This window comes from Rhinatrema bivittatum, chromosome 14 (genome assembly GCF_901001135.1).
Source record: "Rhinatrema bivittatum chromosome 14, aRhiBiv1.1, whole genome shotgun sequence".
Lineage (NCBI taxonomy): Eukaryota > Metazoa > Chordata > Amphibia > Gymnophiona > Rhinatrematidae > Rhinatrema > Rhinatrema bivittatum.
In genome coordinates this window covers 47292092-47311650 of record NC_042628.1, presented here as the reverse complement: position 1 = coordinate 47311650, position 19559 = coordinate 47292092, and the positions used below count along the sequence as shown (strand labels likewise).

Here is a 19559-nt window from a genome sequence, read left to right as displayed (position 1 = left end):
TATATTTAAGTCACAAATCCATTTAGGAATTTGGACAAATTGTTCATATTACATGAGAGACTGCGCAAAGGTGAAGCAGCTTCCAAGTCGAAACGCAAGGTGGATCAAGGACGTAATAGGATCGGCGTACAACCTAAAGGGGAAAGCTGTGCCACCAGGCTTGCGGGCTCACTCCATGTGAGAGTCCAGACAGCATCATGGGCAGAGGTTTCAGGGGTACTCTGGAAGATATCTACAGGGTGGCCATTTTGGTCTCATTGTACTCTTCCACCAAGCACTAAGGGCTGGATGTGCTAGCCAAGGCAGATGCGACCTTCAGAGCAAACAACCTAGGATCTGCACTTGTGTCTTCTGCCCCAGGGAGTAAAAGCTTTTATACTATGGTAATGACTGGTCTAGGAGAAGGATAAAGAAGGCAAAATTATATCTTACCTGATAATTTGCTTTCCTTGACGCCCGCTAGACCAGTCTGGTTCCCACCTAAGTGGAGGGGAAAAAAAGGAAAAGAGATGAGAGAGGGAAGCTTTCTCCCTCATGATCCTGTCCTACCCCAGGGGGTAGGAAGTATGGTAGTTCCTTCCGCTGTAAACGTGGCACTTCTACGTTTTTCTTTCTGCTCTTCTTTCTAACTTTCCTAATTTCCGAAGTCCTAAGTTAAAGGAGCAGAGTCTCCAAACTTTTTGGGGTAACTTTGAGTTTACTCATATATACATTATGATTGTGCTCGGCTCGAGGAGGAAGCCAAAGATGTCCCTTGGTTATAATTTGGTGCACTTATGTGTCCAGTCAATTCACAAAAGCCCCAACAACAAATGTATTCCAGAGACCCTCACAGTCATATAAACTCACAAAAACAAAATTGGTCAACTGGTCATATAACTTGATCTTCTATAAACTCATACTTTATGTGAAAAAACTTCTTATGCAGACATTTATTTGGGACCGACATCCCTGGGCTCTTCAATTTTATAAAAGAGCCAATTCAGGAGGAAAGTCCACTTTACTTTATTTAATACTATATATATTTTTATATTATTTTATATGGGTAATACCACCTCTTTTAAATACTGTACTTCTGAGGTATTATTGCACAGGGAATTGAGTCTCTTTCAACAGAAAGGAGACTGGTACCAGGAATCATGAGATGAGGGTGAAAGGAAGTATACTGGGGCGTAATCTAAGGAAGTATTTCATTAGAGATAGAGAAGTGGAGTTTGTGGAGATAAGCACAGTATTCTGAATTCAAGAAAGCATGGGACAAGCACAGAGGATCTCTGAGGGAGTGGTAGGGATTATAGAGCTAAGCAGTTGTGTAGATGGGCAGACAAAGATGGGCCATATGGTCTTTTTCTGCTGTTATGTTTCTGTATACATACAGATTAAGAGCATATAAGGCTTTAGCAGATATGTTGTTTAAATATCGTCACCTATCGTCATAATAAACATACATAAAGATTTTTTAATCCAATGGGTACACATTTATATCCCATCCAATAATAAGTACATAATGATCATTGCCTTGTCCCAGATTTCAGGATGTGTAGATGGTAATGTTATCTGCAGATGCCTCTTCTCAAGAAGCTTTGAGCAACATATTCAATTAATTAAGAAGCAGGAGACTTGAGGTCATTCCTGAAATCGAAAAGCAAAACTGTTCTGAACACTTAGGTGACAAGTTATAGCTTGAAAGCTGCCACATGTTCTATTTCAGGATATAACCACAAACAAGTGTGGAGTGATGAGCAAACACACTATAAACCAATCAATCCAGCAGGTGTGTTGCAGAAGAGGTAACAATGGTCCATAAAGAGAAACCCAAGACAAGCAATTAGACAACGAAAATTCTATAATTCCAGGCTGCCAAATATTTATTGAGATGTCAGTCCCCTGACAGGATATAACAAGTAAAAGGGTCAACTTTCTAAATACCTTTTGGTTCTGTCTATTTCTCCATTGGATCGTGAAGTTCCTTTGGTGGTTTGCTGCTATGCAGAGTTCAGTGTGCTGTGCGTAGATTTGTCAGTCTACAATACCCCTCCTTTAATCATTCTTCATCCTCAAAAAATGTAGATGTCTAGTCTGTGTTTCCAAGTGCTTACAACTTCCCAAAATTTGGAAACTGCAGCCATAGCCGTTTGCTCTTGTTCTCTGAAAATGTTTTGTTCCATCTCAATGGAATGATGAGGGAAGTTTCCAAAATCTTTTGCATTGGGAGGAAAAAAATCCTTACCCTGATGATCACCCTTTAATGTGAGGAGTTTAAAAGGTCTGCGCTAATTCCAGCATGGGAAGCTTCCCACATTACATGCAGGAATTTGTATTTTTCTGTGAATGTAAAACTGTGAGTCAGGTTGTCACAGTTGCAACATTAGCCACAGAACTGTTTGTCGATACTGGAGAATTGTTTAGAGCCAGACATTGGGTTTTCAAGCTTATTAAATAGGTACATTTGATTGACAGTCAGTATTGGTCAAAGTTGAGAGGATTAACTGCTTGATTACAAGGTGCTGCTGCTTCTACCCTTAACTGAAACATGGGGGGTAACCTGCACAGAGTGGCAGTTACTACCATAATAAACTTGCTGGGTAGACTGGATGGTGCATTTGGTCTTTTTCTTCCATCATAACTATGTTACTATGATTTGTCTTTGTTTTCCTGAAGTGATCTGCAAGATGATTTCTGAAAAATACATTCCTTTTGTAGGTTTAGTAGGATCTCTAGAGTCCTACTGTGAGTCTGCTGTGTATGAGTTGATCCACTTATTCTTTCCCAGGAGATTTAAAGGAATTTTTGAACAGACTGCAAGTTCAAGGAACTCTGTTAGAAGTAAGTAACCAAGATTTTTCTCTGCTCTTCCTGAAGTTATTTTTTTTAGTTTAAAAGTAATGTGCTTGTAGAAAGCTTTTCTTACTGTATTAATGTATTGCAAAGCAAAAGGGACTTATGCATTTAACAGCTCCCAGTGAAACCAGTGGTGCCAAGCCACATGGAATGCAGACTTAAAACAGCCAAAATAAAGCAAGAAAAAATAATGTTAAAGCAGCCTATAGAAATCTTTATTAGTAGATGAAAATATATTGTAGACCAGAATTATGGTCAATTTTTTAAATCTGGTGCTATTTGATTTGCACTGTACATCATTTATTCTCAGAATATTATCTCAGAACTACCATTAAGGCATGGAAAAATAACTACTACCATATATAATATGGATTTGTGTAACATCATGATATTGGCGCCTTTTACAGATATATTGTCTGTAAAACATGCATGCAGCTGTCTTCAGACAGATTTCAAGAACAGTTTCAAGGTGTAAAAACTGCACGATATCTTCTAGTGGAGAAAGGAAATGATTTATTGCCTAATTTAAAGTTGATTAAGATGAGGTAAAGACAAATGCATGATGACTCTGTCCTCGAAAAGCTCATACTTTAATAAATTAGTCTGGTGTAGCAAAAAAGACAGGAGTCAAGTGGCACCTATAGACTAACATGGCTATCCCTCTGAAGATTTTTCATCATATGGAGGTAAGTAGACTTGCACAAAAATCCAGGTAGAGCTTGTGAAAGAGAAATGTTCACAAAGCTGGATTCTATGAGGACAGATGGATCCCTAACATGGAAAACTTATGTCAAATGTCAAATTTCTAGAACTTTGACTTGGTACACTGAGCATGCCCAGCATGCCCTATACCATGCATCCACGCAAGGTCCCTCTCCAGTCTCTTTTTCCGCGAAGCTGTAAGCATCGCATTGTGATTGAGCTCACTTTGGCTTTTTGGCCTTTGTGGAAAACTTCTCTTTTCTCTTTTTTTCTTGCATTTTTCGTGGGTTTTCTTAGCAGTGTTTGATGCCTAGTCCCTCTCGGTGCTGCCCCATAGTGTTCCTAGTCAAGGTTTTCAATGTTTCTGATAAGTTTCTTTTCACGATCGATTCCCCTGCGGCGGCAGTGCCTCGACGCCCGCTGCCATGGATTTTGATTTTGCATCCCTATTTATTTTGTCCTGTCATGGCCACGTCTGGTTTTCGGCAATGCCCTCTGTGCCCTCAGACCATGTCCATTATGGGCCCCCATGAGACATGGGTCCTCAGCCTGAGGGCATCGAAGGGATGTCATATTTGGCTCGACAAGATGGAACAGCTCTTCAGGCTGAGGAAGACCAAGCCATCCGCATCGATTGGCCTCAGATTGGCACCAATGGATACAGTGCTATCGACATCGGCAGGACTGTTGGCGGATAGGGGCTCTGGAAACCAACCACCGTTGATCTCCTCCAGGCCAAGGACATTGGGTTCCTCATCATCAGCCTCGGCATCGGGGAAGGACCAGGCCGAGCATCGAGGGGAAACAGAAGAAGCATTGGCACTGGTCCCCATTGATGCATGATGCCGGGCACAGGGATGCACCGGCTCATGCCATGATGCTTCTGAAGTGACCCTGTGGCAAGGAGTGGCAGTCCTCCATCGGTGCCGGGGATCCACGACAGTCTTCTCCAGTCCTGATGCCAGTTTCCGATTTGTCTCAAGAGTCCTAAGAGGATCTGGCCACCCCTCCTTCCTCCCAGTTGGTGTTCACATTGGCAATGTTTGAGGAGGAGCTGGAGCAGCGAGTCCAGCTGGCGCTGGAACGGGCGATGTAGGGCAACAGTCCTGTAGCATTGACGGCACCAGAGCTGGTACTGGTACTGTCCATGCTGGAACCACTGCTGGAGAAGCTCAATGAGCTCATCGCTGCATTACCGACCCAGCTGGTGTCGGTTCCTGGGACAGCATCAGTGCCCATCGGGGCACAGCAGCCTCCTCCTGCCAAATATGGTGGTCATTGTCGTTGCCTGGGAGAAGGAAGTTCCACCCAGGCCAGCAGAGATGCCGAGGCCTATTGCCCCCCATCTAGCTTTTCATGTGCCTGCACCTCTGGACAAAGGCCTAGGGCCCAATCCCCTGTTGCTTACAGTGAGGATGAGGGTCCCTATAACCCCTGGGGTGATGACATCATGTGGTCCTCCTTCAAGGACTCTGAGGTCTCCCATCAGACCATTCTCCTCCAGAAGAGCGAAAGAAGTCTCTGCCTGAGGACTTAATCTTTGCAAGGTTTGTGAGGGTGGATGACGGAAGCCAACCCATTTCAGTTACTGATGGAGGAGGATGCCAGGCACAAAATGCTTGAGATCTTCCAGTTCGTGGAGCCTCCTAAGGAGATCGTGGCAGTCCTGATGCATGATATCTTTAATGAGTTGCTGCTGGGGATATGGGAACAGTGCCTCCCGGTAACAAGAAGGCTGATGGGGTTTACCTCATCCAGAAGTTTCCCAGATTTGATAAGCGTCAGCTACCCCTGCAGTCGGTGGTGGCTAAATCTGCTCTCAAGAGAACCAAGCATTCTCAGACTCATTCCTCAGCATCCCTGGGGAAGGATCACAGAGCAGTGGATGCTCTTGGGAAGAAAGTGTTTCAGGGGACCATACTCATTGCCTACATTGCTTCCTATCAGCTCTACATGAATCAGTATTTGTGGGACATCTGTAAGCAGGTGCAGGAGGTAGCCATGCAGCTGACTCAACAGCAGCAGGACACCCTCATGTCAATGGTGCATAAGGGCCTGGAGTTGGGGGAAACATGAAGGCCGAGCGACCTACAATTTTTTCGAGACTGCATTGAGGTTCTCTGCTGTGGGAATTGGCACCTGCTGGATGCATGGCTGCGGACTTCGGATCTTTGACTGGAGGAATAGGAGAGACTCGCTGACATGCCGGGTACTAGGGAGAATATCTTCAGAGATAGGATGAGGGATGCGGTGGCCCATCTCCGGGACCACCATGAAACCCTCCAACAACTCTCTGCCAGCACTCAGGACTTGTTCTCCTCCTCTAGGAAATTGGTGAGATTGGGACCGAGGAAGTCTTTCTTTAACCAGAAGAATTGCTATCCTCTGCCCTCTCGCTTCTGCGGTCATCCCAGGCAGCAGAGAGCCCTTAAGCCCCAGCCAGCACCTCAGTCAACTCCAGGGATGGGATTTTGACTGGGTTGTAGGGAGCGTTGGCCAGTCGCCTGTACCTGAGACCTTGGACCCTCCAGTCGGGGGCAGGCTGCGTTTCTTCATGAACCAGTGGCCCAGTATAACCTTCCATCGTCTGTCAAAAGTACCAATTGAATTTATTGGATGTTCTGCCAGATTGCCCTCTGAACCCATTTGGGGGGCCGGTAGCGCATCAGGCGATTACTGCTACTGGAGCTCTTCTCCCTCTTAACGGCTAGAGTGGTCGAGCCTGTCCCATCAGGGAAAAGAAGGCAGGGATTCTACTCTAGGTACTTCTGTTTCCAAAGAGAACAGGAGGAGTCCTTCCCATCCTGGACCTAAGGCCTTGAACAAATTTCTAAAACAAAAGTTCAAGGTGGTTTCCCTGGGCATCTTGATCCCCCCCCTTTTGCAAAAAGGGGACTGGCTATGCTCTCTCGATCTAAAGGATGCGTAATAGAGATCTTCCCCAGTCACAGGAAGTATCTCCGATTTGTGGTGGGAAAACAGCACTTCTTGTACCGGGTGTTGCCATTTGGGCACCTCCGCAGGCTGGGGATGCATGTTTTCTCTTAGCTAGACAATTGGCTGGTCAAGAGCACATCTCTGGCAGGTCCATGCGCTTGACCATCCAGGGGTTGGAGCAAGGGGAAACAATTTTATCTCCCAAAATTTTATTAAATTCTCCACTAAACCTATCCGGGCCAGGCATTTTTCCCAAATGTAGATCATTAATAACCCTTTTAATTAGTTCCTCTAAGGCAACACTATCCCCAAGAGTTAACTGGGGAAGAAGAAGGACTTGAAAAAATCTCATCTTAGCCTCTACAGAAGACCCCTCACTCATTTTTAACTGTCAAAAAAAATCTTGCAATGCCCCCAATACAAAAGAAGTCTTACAATGTAAAACACCTGTTACCTATTTTTTTGGATTTGACATTTTTGATTCAATTCGCCAGCAGCTTTCCAGATTTATTATTCCATTGAAAGAGTTTATATTAGAAATAGGGTATATTTTGCTTTGCCTTGTAACTTAAAAGATCATCTAGCTCTTTTCTTGTATCTACAATTTTTTGTTGTACATTTGGATCAAAGGTGGCATGGTGTAAATTATATTTTTTAGGTAATACTAGAATTTTAGCTGAGCATACTTTTCATTGCTTAGATTGATACGCAATAATGTGACCTCATAATACTGCTTTTCCTGCATTCCAAAATGTGAGAGCATTGATATCTTCATCAGAGTTAAATCGCACATGGTCATCCCACTGTTTCAAAAACTTTACAGATTCTTTATCATGATAAAGTAGTGCAGACATCTTCCAACTTGGAAGCTTCCCACCCCCTTTAGCAAGCTCTGGTTGTATTCTGAGCTGAGAATGGTCTGAGAGAGAAACCTCCAGAATATCACAACTTTGTATCTTGTCAAACCATAGCTCCGATATTAATATATAATCTATATGAGAATGAGACGTGATTCAAGGAAGCTTGAATGGTAGGTGAAGATATGGCAGCTGGGATTCAATGCCAAGAAGTGCAGAGTCATGCATCTGGGTGTGGTATTCCAAAAGAGCTGTATGTGATGGGGGGGAAGGGCTGTTGTGCATGGAACAAGAGCGAGACCTTGGGGTGATAGTGTCTAGTGATCTGAAGGCGGCAAAGCACTGTGACAAGGCGATAGTTAAAGCCAGAAGAATGCTGGGCTGCATTGAGAGAGGAATAACCAGTAAGAAAAAGTTGGTGATAATCCCCTTGTATAGGTTCTTGGTGAGGTCTCACCTGGAGTACTGTGTTCAGTTCTGGAGACCTTATCTCAAAAGGGACAGAGACAAGATGGAGGCGGTCCAGAGAAGGGCAACCAAAATGGTGGTGGGTCTCTATCAAATGACTTATGAGGAGAGGTTGAAGGTCCTAAATATGTATACCCTATAGGAGAGGAGGTGCAGGGGAGATATGATCAAACCTTTAGATAACTGAAAGGTTTGAATGATGCACAAGCATCAACAAACCTTTTCTGTTGGAAAGAAATCAAAAGAACTAGGGGTCATTAAATGAAACTCCAGGGACTCAGAACCAACATCAGGAAATATTTCTTCACAGAGAGGGTGGTGGATGCCTGGAACACCCTTCCGGAGGAGGTGGTGAAGACCAAAACAGTGAAAGAATTCAAAGGGTCATGAGATAAACACTGTGCATCCTTAAAGGCTGCAGGATGGAAATGAAGAAAAGAGTGCATGGGGTAACTTGCTGGCGTGGCGGTTACTACCCTTAACCAATATGCCTTCATACTGTTGATGCAACCATCATTGCTCTCTGCTTCCCAGCAGGGGGAAAAGAGGAAAAGGGGAACTGGATTCAGATAGCAACCAGCAAGGACCCCGACTTACGGTTTGGAGAACAAATAAGCATAGGGGTAACTTACTGATGTGGCTGTTACTAACCTTAACCAATAAGCCTGATACTTTTTAATGCAAATCTATCATTGCTATCTGCTTCAAGGGCAAGAAGTAATGGGGAATTGGATTCAGACAGCAATCAACAAGGGCCCTGACTTTTATGGTCTGCAGCAGATACTACCATAATTTTGCTGGCAGACTGGCTAGACCATTTGGTTCCTTTCTGCCATCATTTCTATGTTTCTTTGTTAGGGCCTGTTTTAATATTTGCAGTGCTGCTCTTTTCTGGGTAGGGTTGTTAACTATTTTCTTGGGAGTTAGTATTGGTTTGAATCAGCAGATTTGTCTCTTGAAGTAAACTATGTTCTTGCTAGGCTGTGATAGTTTTTATTACACTGTTTATAAGTAGTATCCAAAAATACCGTACATGAACTGTTGAGACAATGTAGCACCCCATCTTTGGTCTGACATCTGAAGAAGAGACGTATGTAGTTCTAAAAGCTTTTGTTCAATATCTTTAGGTTCTTGTACAGTAATATCTGTTCAGTGAATTATTAATGTCCTGTATCTTATTTCCAATTTGCTTATGACAGTATTGTACTTACTGTACTTTTAAAAATCTATCTGCAACCATATATTTTTCAGAGTTAAAATTTTAAAATTATATATGGGGTTGTAAGGTGCTTTGAAAAGGTTTTCCTATGAAACTGCTTTTACCGTACTGTGAAAGTGCACTGATTTAGACTTGTAGAATTATTCAAGGTTGCTGACATAAGAATATGCTGAAATGTTAAAATGTAGGCCAGAAGTAAAAAACTATGTTGAGTTCAGCCTTAAGTTTCATTCCTTCTTTCTGAGCTCAATTTACAAGGAATCACGTGCCTTACCAGAATCCCAGACTTATTTACATATATGAGATAAAATTTATAATACCACCCTATTAAAATGATTTTGTGCTAATATCAACCAATTAGGAAAGTTTATACAAACAAACTAGCTCATTGGGGTGTAAAATGGAGATGGAAATCTTATTAATCTATTGTGAAAATAGTACTGTGAGAGACTGCTTTTGAATTGCCTTGCTGGTCATCTGGGACTCTCCTAGAATATTCTATACTTTATCTGAATAAAGATCTTTCCTTAAGTTGCCGGTACTAAGTGTTTCTTTTGGTAGTCTACAATAAAGGTGCTGAAGGAAGTATCTACCCCAGGTGCCAAATACTTTAGATATGCCACTGCCCGTCCCCCTCCTTCAGTACCCTACATTCCTCTCCCATCTTCTCTCCCTCTTGCTCTCATCCGCTGTCCCTGCTCCTATTCCTCCTGTTGCTTTCTCTCCCTCCTGCTCCCACCCCTCCCCACCTCCTGCAGGAAAAAAACGACAAAGGCTAAGTGGCCCCAACATAATAACCATATTATGTTGGTGCTGCCAAGAGTTTGTCGTTTTGCTTGTGAGTGGTGTTATATAACGTAGCAGCCCCAACTCCCCACAAGAGCAATTACTGGGCCTGGCTTAGTTTAGGAGAAATGCATGTCTCTTTCTAGTGCTCCAGTTTTGTATTGCATACAGAGTCTGGCTTCTTGAGGTTATCATTCTAGTTTTTGTCTACATATTTCTGTTTTTAATTTGTGATCACTTATTTTGTATTTGTTGAAGGTCATTTTACATGTGTGACTAAGGTGAGGTATTCTGCTGGCACAGGGATGGGGAACTCCCACCCTCGAGTGACACAAACAGGCTAGATTTGCAGGATAGCCACAATGAATATACATGAGAGAGATTTGCATACAATGGAAGCAGTGCATGCATATCTTTCTTATGCATATTCATTGTAGATATCCTGAAAACCTGGCCTGTTTGTGGCACTCGGACTGGAGTTTGCCATCCCTGTGCTAGCATGTGGTTTCTCTGTAGTGGTCTTGTTTATTGTGTTTTCCCAGCAGGAGGTACATTGATGATCTAGAACCTGGTATAATATTTGTAGTGCTTCCTAATCATAGGTAGAGTTGTTGCTTTTGGAGTCTTGTGAGCTAGTACAGCTTTAGTATGTCAGGTTTGCTATATATGTTCTGTTTTTTTCTTTTTCTTCAGGATTTTGTATTATTTCACAATGTGCTTGGTAGTGGAGGAAATTTGTTTGTTACTTAGATAACACCAGAATTATTTTGTGGTGAGGTGTAGGGGAAAATACCCTACTCTGCCCCCATTGTTAGAGGGCTTGTGTGTGTGTGTGTGTGTGTGTGTGTGTTAAGGGGTGATCACAAATAGTCACTTTGTATTGATATTTCTATTAGTAATGCAATTTTTGTTGTTTTCTCCTTTACCACTATGTCTGGTTTTCTAGCATTAAGCATTTAATTGGTCTGGGAATGAAAAGAATGTATGTAAGATAGAATAACTAACTGTAAATGTAAAGTAAAAGATTGGCAGTGGGAATGTGGATAGAGATTGAGGCAGTTAGGGGTGTAGCTAGTCAGAGCTTGGTTGGCCCCTTCAACCAAAAAAGCATTCCTCTGCCCCTGACAAAAGCTGTTTCCAGTCTATCCTGCTATCAGTAGTGATATTGAAGTCCCCTGTCAATACTGTAAAGCAGTGGTTCTCAACCTTTTTTCTGTCGGGACACACCTGACAGATGGTTCTCACATGCATGACACACTGACCCATTACAGTCTCAGGGCTAGATGTAAAAGTACAGTTTGCATCCACGGGAACCCCCTTGACCCACAATAATGGAGGTAAAGCAGAATTATGACATTCTCCATACAACTTAGTAACAGCAACTCAAACTCCTTCTACTTCCAGGTTCAATAGCCCTACTTATGAAAAGACAGCAGTAACAGCAACTCAAACTCCTTCTACTTCCAGGTTCAATAGCCCTACTTATGAAAAGACAGCAGTTTACCACCAATGCATGTCCTCTTGAGAAAACACAACAAATAAGACTGATACAAACGCTTACCTGCTAGTAAAATATCTCATCTTGGTAACAGACACAGAACCGACCTAACATACTCCCAGGATCTGTAGTAATGCACATAAACTAATCCGCACACAGTTACACCTGTATTATGGAATACACTCAAACAGGAGCAACCCTATCTATGAAAAGGCAACACTACAAATATTAAATCAGGCCCTAAAAACCAATACACCTCTTATTAGGAAAACAGAACTAGCAAGCAGCTATAGATCCCCACACAGAAATAATTGTAAAACTATACTAATAAGCAGAATAAATGTTTCAAAACAGCTATGAACAGAATAACATCCAACAATTTAAAACTCATAAAAACTATTAAACATTTTCCAAACACCAATAAAATACTTCAAAAAAGCAGACATCACATAATATTAAATAATTAAAATGGTAGTCAATCAAGAAAAATAAATTTAAAAAGCCACCTTTATTTAACCCCTCCAGCAGCTCTCCTACTCCCCTTCCATGCAGGCCGTGGCACGCAGCAGTAGAAGCTAGGCTCTCTTCCTTAGTGCCCATGTCTCTCATACACACACACTATACCAGTCATGCCCCCATGACCAGTTTCTGTCTCTCACACACCAATCATCTCCCAAACAGTCTTTGACACACACACACCAGTCACCTTCCTGAACAGTTTCTCTCATGCCATACACACACACAGGCTTCCCACTCCCGTTTTCTACTTACATATGTGGGCTTCTCACTCTCATAATCACTTTCTCTGGCTCTCTCTCTCTCACACACACACACACACACACACACACACACACCCCAGTCTCTCACTCCCATGTTTGTTCTCTCCACACACACACACACACACACACACACACACACACAGGCTTCCCACTTCCATGTTCTCTTTCAGATATACAGGCTTCTCACTCCCATGCTGTGTCTCACACACGCCCAGGTTTCTCACTCCCATGTTCACTCTTCACATGCACAGGCTTCTCATTCCCATAATCACTTTCTCTCTGTTACACACACACACACACACACACACCAGTCTCTCTCTCATTTCCATGCTCGCTTTCCACGTGCACAGGCTTCTCATTCCCTGAATCACATTCTTTCTCTCACATTCATACACACCAGTCTTTCTCTCACACACACCATCACCTTACAAACCAGTCTCTCTCTCTCATGCATGCACACACACACAGGCTTCCCACTCCCAAGCTCTCTCTCACATAATCAGGCTTCTTACTCCCATGCTTTCTTTCACACACACTCCCCCCACCCCCCACAACACCAGGCTTCTTACGCCCATGCTTTCTCACATACCCAGATTTCTCACTTCCATAATTTTTCTCTCTCTCTCTCACACACACACATCAGTCACCTCCCTGAGCAGTCACTTTCATTGTCTCTCACATATACACACACATCAGCTCTCTGACCAGTTTCTCTCAATCACACACAGGCTGGCTGGCTGGCTGCTTCTCTCTCTTTCTCTCACTCACTTCCTCTTCTCCCCCCTCCCCCACCTCCGAGCACAAATGGTAGCTGCAGCAGCTTCCTCCTCCAGCCCCCGCAGGCCAAGAAAGAAGAATCCTATCGGTCGAGGGAGGCTCATGCTGCTGTCTCCTTTCCCGATTACCGGCTGCTTTGATTGCTCGGGGGCCGCTCCTGCAGCCGCCGCTGCTATTTTTCCACGCGGCACGGCTCTTTCTCCTTCCCGTGCACCGCATATCACTTCCTGTTCCGGGTCACAGGGGGGGGGAGGGGGGGCGCGGGAAGAAGAAAAGGCCAGCCATAGTTGCGCCTATGGTGCGCTTCTCAACCGGTGTGTCGCGACACGCTGGTTGAGAAGCGCTGCTGTAAAGCAATCAGAATGTACAGAAAGAGTAGCCTGGACATTGGAGAAAAACTGGCGATTGTAAACATTGGGTGCATAACATTACAGAACTTATATTTCTTATCTATGATAGTACCCATCAAAATTACATACCTCCCTTAGGATCCTCAATATTTTTATCTAACTGTAAAGGAAAGTTCTTATTTATGAGACTCGCCACATCGAACTGTCGGGAGGAAAATGGTTCTGCACAGCATTGATTCACCCAGTCTTTACATCGGATAGAATGTTGAAGGTAGATGTAATTCCATTTACAGTAGAGAATGTGTGGGAAGAGCTGGGGAAACTGAAAGTGGACAAAGCCATGGGGTCTGATGAGGTTCATCCCAGGATACTGAGGGAGCTCAGAGATGTGCTGGCGGGTCTGCTGTGTGACCTGTTCAATAGATCCCTAGAAACGGGAGTGGTGCCGAGTGATTGGAGAAGAGCGGTGGTGGTCCCGCTTCATAAGAGTGGGAGCAGAGAGGAGGCTGGAAACTACAAGCTGGTTAGCCTCACCTTGGTGGTGGGAAAAGTAATGGAGTCGCTGCTGAACTATCTACAGTCAGAAGAATTGCTGGACCAGAGGCAGCATGGATTCACCAGGGGAAAGGTCCTGTCAGACAAATCTGATTGACTTTTTTGACTGAGTGACTAGGGAATTAGATTGAGGAAGAGCGCTCGATGTCATCTACTTGAATTTCAGCAAAGCTTTTGATACGGTACCGCACAGGAGACTTGTGAATAAAATGAGAAGCTTAGGAGTGAGTGCCGAGGTGGTGGCCTGGATTGCAAACTGGTTGACAGATAGAAGACAATGTGTGATGGTAAATGGAACTTACTCTGAAGAGAGAGCGGTGTTGAGTGGAGTGCCACAAGGATCGGTGTTGGGACCGGTCCTGTTCAATATCTTTGTGAGAGACATTGCGGACGGGCTAGAAGGTAAGGTTTGTCTTTTGCAGATAACACTAAGATCTACAACAGAGTAGACATGCCGGAAGGAGTGGAGAGAATGAGACGGGATTTAGGGAAGCTGGAAGAGTGGTCGAAGATATGATAGCTAAGATTCAATGCCAAGAAGTGCAGAGTCATGCATATGGGGTGTGGAAATCTGAAATAACTGTATCCGATGGAGGGTGAAGGGCTGATGTGCATGGAACAGGAGAGAGACCTTGGAGTGATTGTTTCGCCGACTTCAGATCGTTAGACACTATGTGACAAGGCGATTCCTAAGCCAGAAGAATGCTGGGCTGCATAGAGAGAGGAATATCGAGTAAGAAAAGGGAAGTGATTATCCCCTTGTATGGGTCCTTGGTGGAGTACTGTGCTCAGTTCTGGAGACTGTATCTCCGAAGGGACAGAGACAGGATGGAGGCGGTCCAGAGAAGGGCGACCAAAAATGTGGATGGTCTTCATCGAATGACTTATGAGGAGAGATTGAAGAATCTAATATGTACACCCTGGAGGAAAGGAGGAGCAGGGGGTGATATGATACAGACTTTCAGATACTTGAAAGGTTTTAATGATCCAAAGTCAACGACAAACCTTTTCTGTTGGAAAAAAATCAGCAGAACCCCAGGGGTCACGATTTAAAACTCCAGGGAGGAAGACTCAGAACCAATGTCAGGAAGTATTTCTTCACGGAGAGGGTGGTGGATGCCTGGAACGCCCTTCCGAAGAAAGTGGTGAAGACCAAAATTGTGAAGGATTTCAAAGGAGCGTGGGATAAACACTGTGGATCCATAAAGTCTAGAGGATGTGAATGAAGAGAAGAGGCACGGGGGTGGCTTGTGGGAATGATAGCTACTACCTGGTGATTAATACCCTTAATCAATAAACGTACACATGGTTAATGTAACTCCAACATTGCTTTATGCTTCAACAGCAAGAGGAAATGTGGAAAAAAGGATTTGCATTCACAAAAAACCGGAGGAGTAGCCTGCTTGTTGCGGCGGTTACTATCCCAAACCAAATAAGCCTGATACTTCACGTTCAATGCATATCCAGCGTAGTTCTCTGCTTCAACGGCAGGGGGTAATGAAGATAAGAGGATTTACATTCAGACAATAACCAACAAGGACTGAATTGTATAGTCTGGGAAAACAAATAAGCATGTGTGTAGCTTGCTTGTTACGGCGGTTGCTACCCTGAATCAATTAATCCTGATACTTCACTTAGATGCAGCTCCAGCACTGCTCTCTACATCAGTGGCGGGGGTGGAAGGTAACTAGAACCAAAAAGTTACTAATAAGGGTCAAGAGTAACAGATAAGTATGACAAAAAATAAGTGTGAAAGCTTGCTGGGCAGACTGGATGGGCCGATTGGTCTTCTTCTGCCATCATTTCTATGTTTCTATGTTTTGTCTAAATGGGTTTCCTGTAGGAAAACTACATCAGCCTTATGCTTCTTGAATAAGTTTAGTATTCTTTTCTTTTTTTATAGGGAATGACTCCCCTCTGTATTGAGAGAAAAAAATACTAACTAAGCATTAAACCAGTAGATAAGATACCTGTAAACAATACAGCGAATAGAAGTACCCCATGCACTAGGCCCCCTAGGGTGAAAAAACTGACGTGGCGCCATCATGGCAATAATTCTCAGCCTGGAACAAAAAACTGAACCCACTCTCACTCATAACCCCTGACATTCATACCCAAGCACTGGCCCCACCACACATACCAAGCCCAACTTCCCCCCAATTGTAATCCAGTAGTACCAAATCCCCTCCATTATCCTATCCATTCCATACAGCTCTCCAGTCCCACATTTTCTTCCCAGACGCCACAACACTTAACTTGTAATTATTAAATTCACAAATAGAACCCAATAGATTGTCTGTTAGCGTCTGACTCCTGGTGGTATATGGCATATATTGCATCACAAGCACTGAGAGAGACTGTGATGGAATCTCTAAACATGTTCAGCACCTGAAAAAGAAGGAAATCTGTTTAGGACAGCTAAGCTTTTGAGAGTCCTGGTTAAAGGTAATTATAATGTAAGTGGAGAGCCTTTGCTAGCCACAAGTTGAGAATTGACTCACGTTTGAGCTCTATAAATTTTAGCAACTTGCTGATGGGTGTGGTGCTCCATGTTGGCTTTGCCTCAGCGATTTTGAGTGCAGAAGATGTTTATTTCATTGTACACTGAAGATTATCAGCTGAGAAATGAACTTTTCTATGCATGCCACCAATTGTGATGTCCTCTCTTCCTTTCTTCTGCAGGCTTGAATGACAGAGGAGATACCCCCCACTGCGCTGAGTGAGACAACACTGCGTCTTCTGTGTCACGATGACATAGACACTGTAAAACAGCTCTGTGGTGACTGGTTCCCTATTGAGTACGTGCCAAATAATATTTTCCTATTTTTGTTTTATTTTAATCCTTCATGTGTTGGTTTTCAGGTTGTTGGTGACCTGTGCAGAAGGATGTTCTTGGGGGCTTGGATATTATATCCATATGAGTAATGTTGTATAGTATTTTGTACATGAGTGGTATTAAGTAATACCATTAATACTTGAAGTTTTATGAATGTCTGAGCTTTAGATGAAGATATCCCTTACACCTTAGTTTTGTGCATCATAGCTTTTCAATGCTTAAAACATTTGTTGGTACAGAAAAAGGAGATGTGTATATATTATCAGCAGCTAGAATTCTAACTAGGGAAAAAAAAAGAGCGATCACATCACCCCCATATTAACTTCACTACACTGGCTTCCTATTAAATCCAGAATTGAATATGAAATATTGACCATCATACACAAATTAGTACACTCCGATCATCAAAAACAAACAGGTTTAAAAATCACTCCACAAAATACCCACAGGAACCTTCGATCAAATAACACATTTCGTCTAACAATTCCTCCCATCAGAGATGCTCACCTATCAACCACAAGAAATAGAGCATTCTCCATCGCCTGCCCAAAAAGATGGAACTCCCTACCACCTGATTTGAGAACACAAACTAACATCAAAACATTCAAGAAAAATCTAAAAACTTTGCTTTTCCACAAAGTCTACATTAACAATCAGTTAAATCAACAATCTAACTACAATCAATACCACCAACCAAACCCACACAAGAAAGAAACAGAAACAACAACCGGCATCAACCATAGTCATACCAATATGAACTTATAAGAAACAACACTAAGGGGCGGATTTTCAGACTCCGCGAATAGGCCTACTTTTGTTTGCGCTCCAGGCACAAACAAAAGTACGCTGGATTTTAGTAGATACGCGCGGAGCCGCACATATCTGTTAAAAACCTGGATCGGCGCGCGCAAGGCTATCGATTTTGTATAGCCGGCGCGCGCCGAGCCGCGCAGCCTACCCCCATTCCCTCCAAGGCCGCTCCGAAATCGGAGCGGCCTTGGAGGGAATCCTCTAACGCCCTCCCCTCACCTTCCTCTACCTAACCCACCCGCCCGGCCCTGTCTACACCCCCCCCCCTTACCTTTCTCCAGGGATTTATGCCTCCTGGAGGAAGAAGTAAATCCCCGCGCGCGAGCGGGCCTCCTGCGCGCCGGGCCGCGACCTGGGGGCGGGTACGGAGGGCGCGGCCACGCCCCCGGACCGCCCCCGGGCCGTAGCCACGCCCCGTACCCGCCCCCAAAATGCTGCCGACGTGCCCCCGAAACGCCGCGACGACCGGGCCCGCCCCTGACACGCCCCCCTCGGAGAACCCCGGGACTTACGCGAGTCCCGGGGCTCTGCGCGCGCCGGTAGGCCTATGTAAAATAGGCTCACCGGCGCGCAGGGCCCTGCTCGCCTAAATCCGCCCGGTTTTGGGCGGATTTAGGCGAGCAGGGCTCTGAAAATCCACCCCTAAGAGTCTACCTCTAAGAAGAATAAATCCCAATGCCGTTACCATCCTCCTTTCTCTTCCTTTTCCCCCCTGACCTCTCCCCCTTCCCTCCATCCCTCCCACTGTTATTTTTGCAATGATCAACTGTGTTTAATTATCGGTATTCTGTTTGAATCTTGTAAACCGTTATGATGGCTACACCGAATGACCAAACAAATAAATAAATTATATCAGTTAATCAGAGGTGACATGTTAGTTGTGAGCTCTGCCTCCAACTCAAGTTTGATTTGCCAAGCTGAGTTATGTAGATTCAGTTCAGTCCATATGTGTTACATTGTACGTCTGTAATCCATAGCTGTAGCCTAGGCTTTGCAGAGCTATGGATTTCATAAAGATATAACCTAAAATATAATCATCAATTGTGAAAGCGCATATAGGCACACTTTCAAAATGCACTCTTCTGTACCTTAGTTGTGCTGTTGCTATGGGTGTTATCTGTGGCAGTTTTTTCCCCTCTCAGAAGGGCCATGTAATAAGGTACAGGAGCCTGAGCGCACATTATAATGCCCATTTCTCTGCATGTAATTTTATTACTGAATTATTAAGAATTTTAGTGTGCAAAAATGTTAATGAAGGCATTAATATTATTCCCCAGTGCAGAGAGGTACGCAAGTTTAACTCAGTTAAATATCCAGCATAAAAAAATGTGTCAGAGGTGGAATAAAGTTAACTCATATTTCTGGGGCTCGTTTTAGTTTGTGGTTCTGGACTCAGGTTTTGAACATATTGTAAATTTTATGTGCACAAATCAACGAGGTAAATTAAGACATGCCTACATGCATGCGCATTTGCCGGCGTGCACATGAATGTGCCAATTTTATATGCGCGTGTTATAAAATCGGCTATCTGTGTGTACACGTGTGCAAGATTTTATATTGATTCGTGCATGTGCGTGCGAATGCTATCTCAAGCACATAAGTGGGGGGAATTTTAGTAGATTCGCGCGGCAACGCAATCGGCCTTTTTCCCGGTTCCCTCCCAGTTCGCACCAGTAAAGGAGAGGGCTTCCTAAATCCTCTAGCTAACTTGTCTCCCTTTTACCCTTTTACCCTGTTAGCCCCGAGCCTTAAAACCCTGCTGACTAGCCTCGTTTTTTTGTTACACGACTTACATTCTCTTCATAGCAAAAGTAACGTTATGCGGTAGGGTACTCCAGCATGCGCTTGTGCACGTAACTACTTATGCACTGACTTCATAGTGCAGTCCCGGTCCGACCATGCCCTGCCCCTTTTCCAGAAAGTAGCGGGAGATACGCACGTACTGCGCGGTTTTTAAAATCCACGCAGCATGCGCCAGGCCGAGTCACGCGCATATCTCCCGGCTTTGGCACGCATAGGGCTTTTAAAATCGACCAGATAGCTTTCTGAACAAAATATACACAACCATTTTTTCTGTATGTAAAAGTGTTTTATGCATGCTAAGCATATTTTGGAATTCCTAATGCATTGGCATATGAGCTTAC

At 43.8% G+C, this 19559-nt stretch overlaps 1 protein-coding gene across 2 annotated transcripts in view; it reads left to right on the top strand.

Annotated features, from left to right (window-relative positions):
- Positions 1 to 19559, top strand: part of NAA60 (N(alpha)-acetyltransferase 60, NatF catalytic subunit) — an 83120-nt gene that overhangs the window by 36866 nt on the left and 26695 nt on the right. For both annotated transcript variants that reach the window (XM_029576737.1, XM_029576739.1), the window contains exons 2-3: positions 2704 to 2826; positions 16452 to 16567. In XM_029576737.1, the coding sequence (XP_029432597.1) occupies positions 16458 to 16567 (110 nt within the window). In that variant the 5' untranslated portion in view covers positions 2704 to 2826; positions 16452 to 16457. The remainder of the gene's footprint in view (positions 1 to 2703; positions 2827 to 16451; positions 16568 to 19559) is intronic.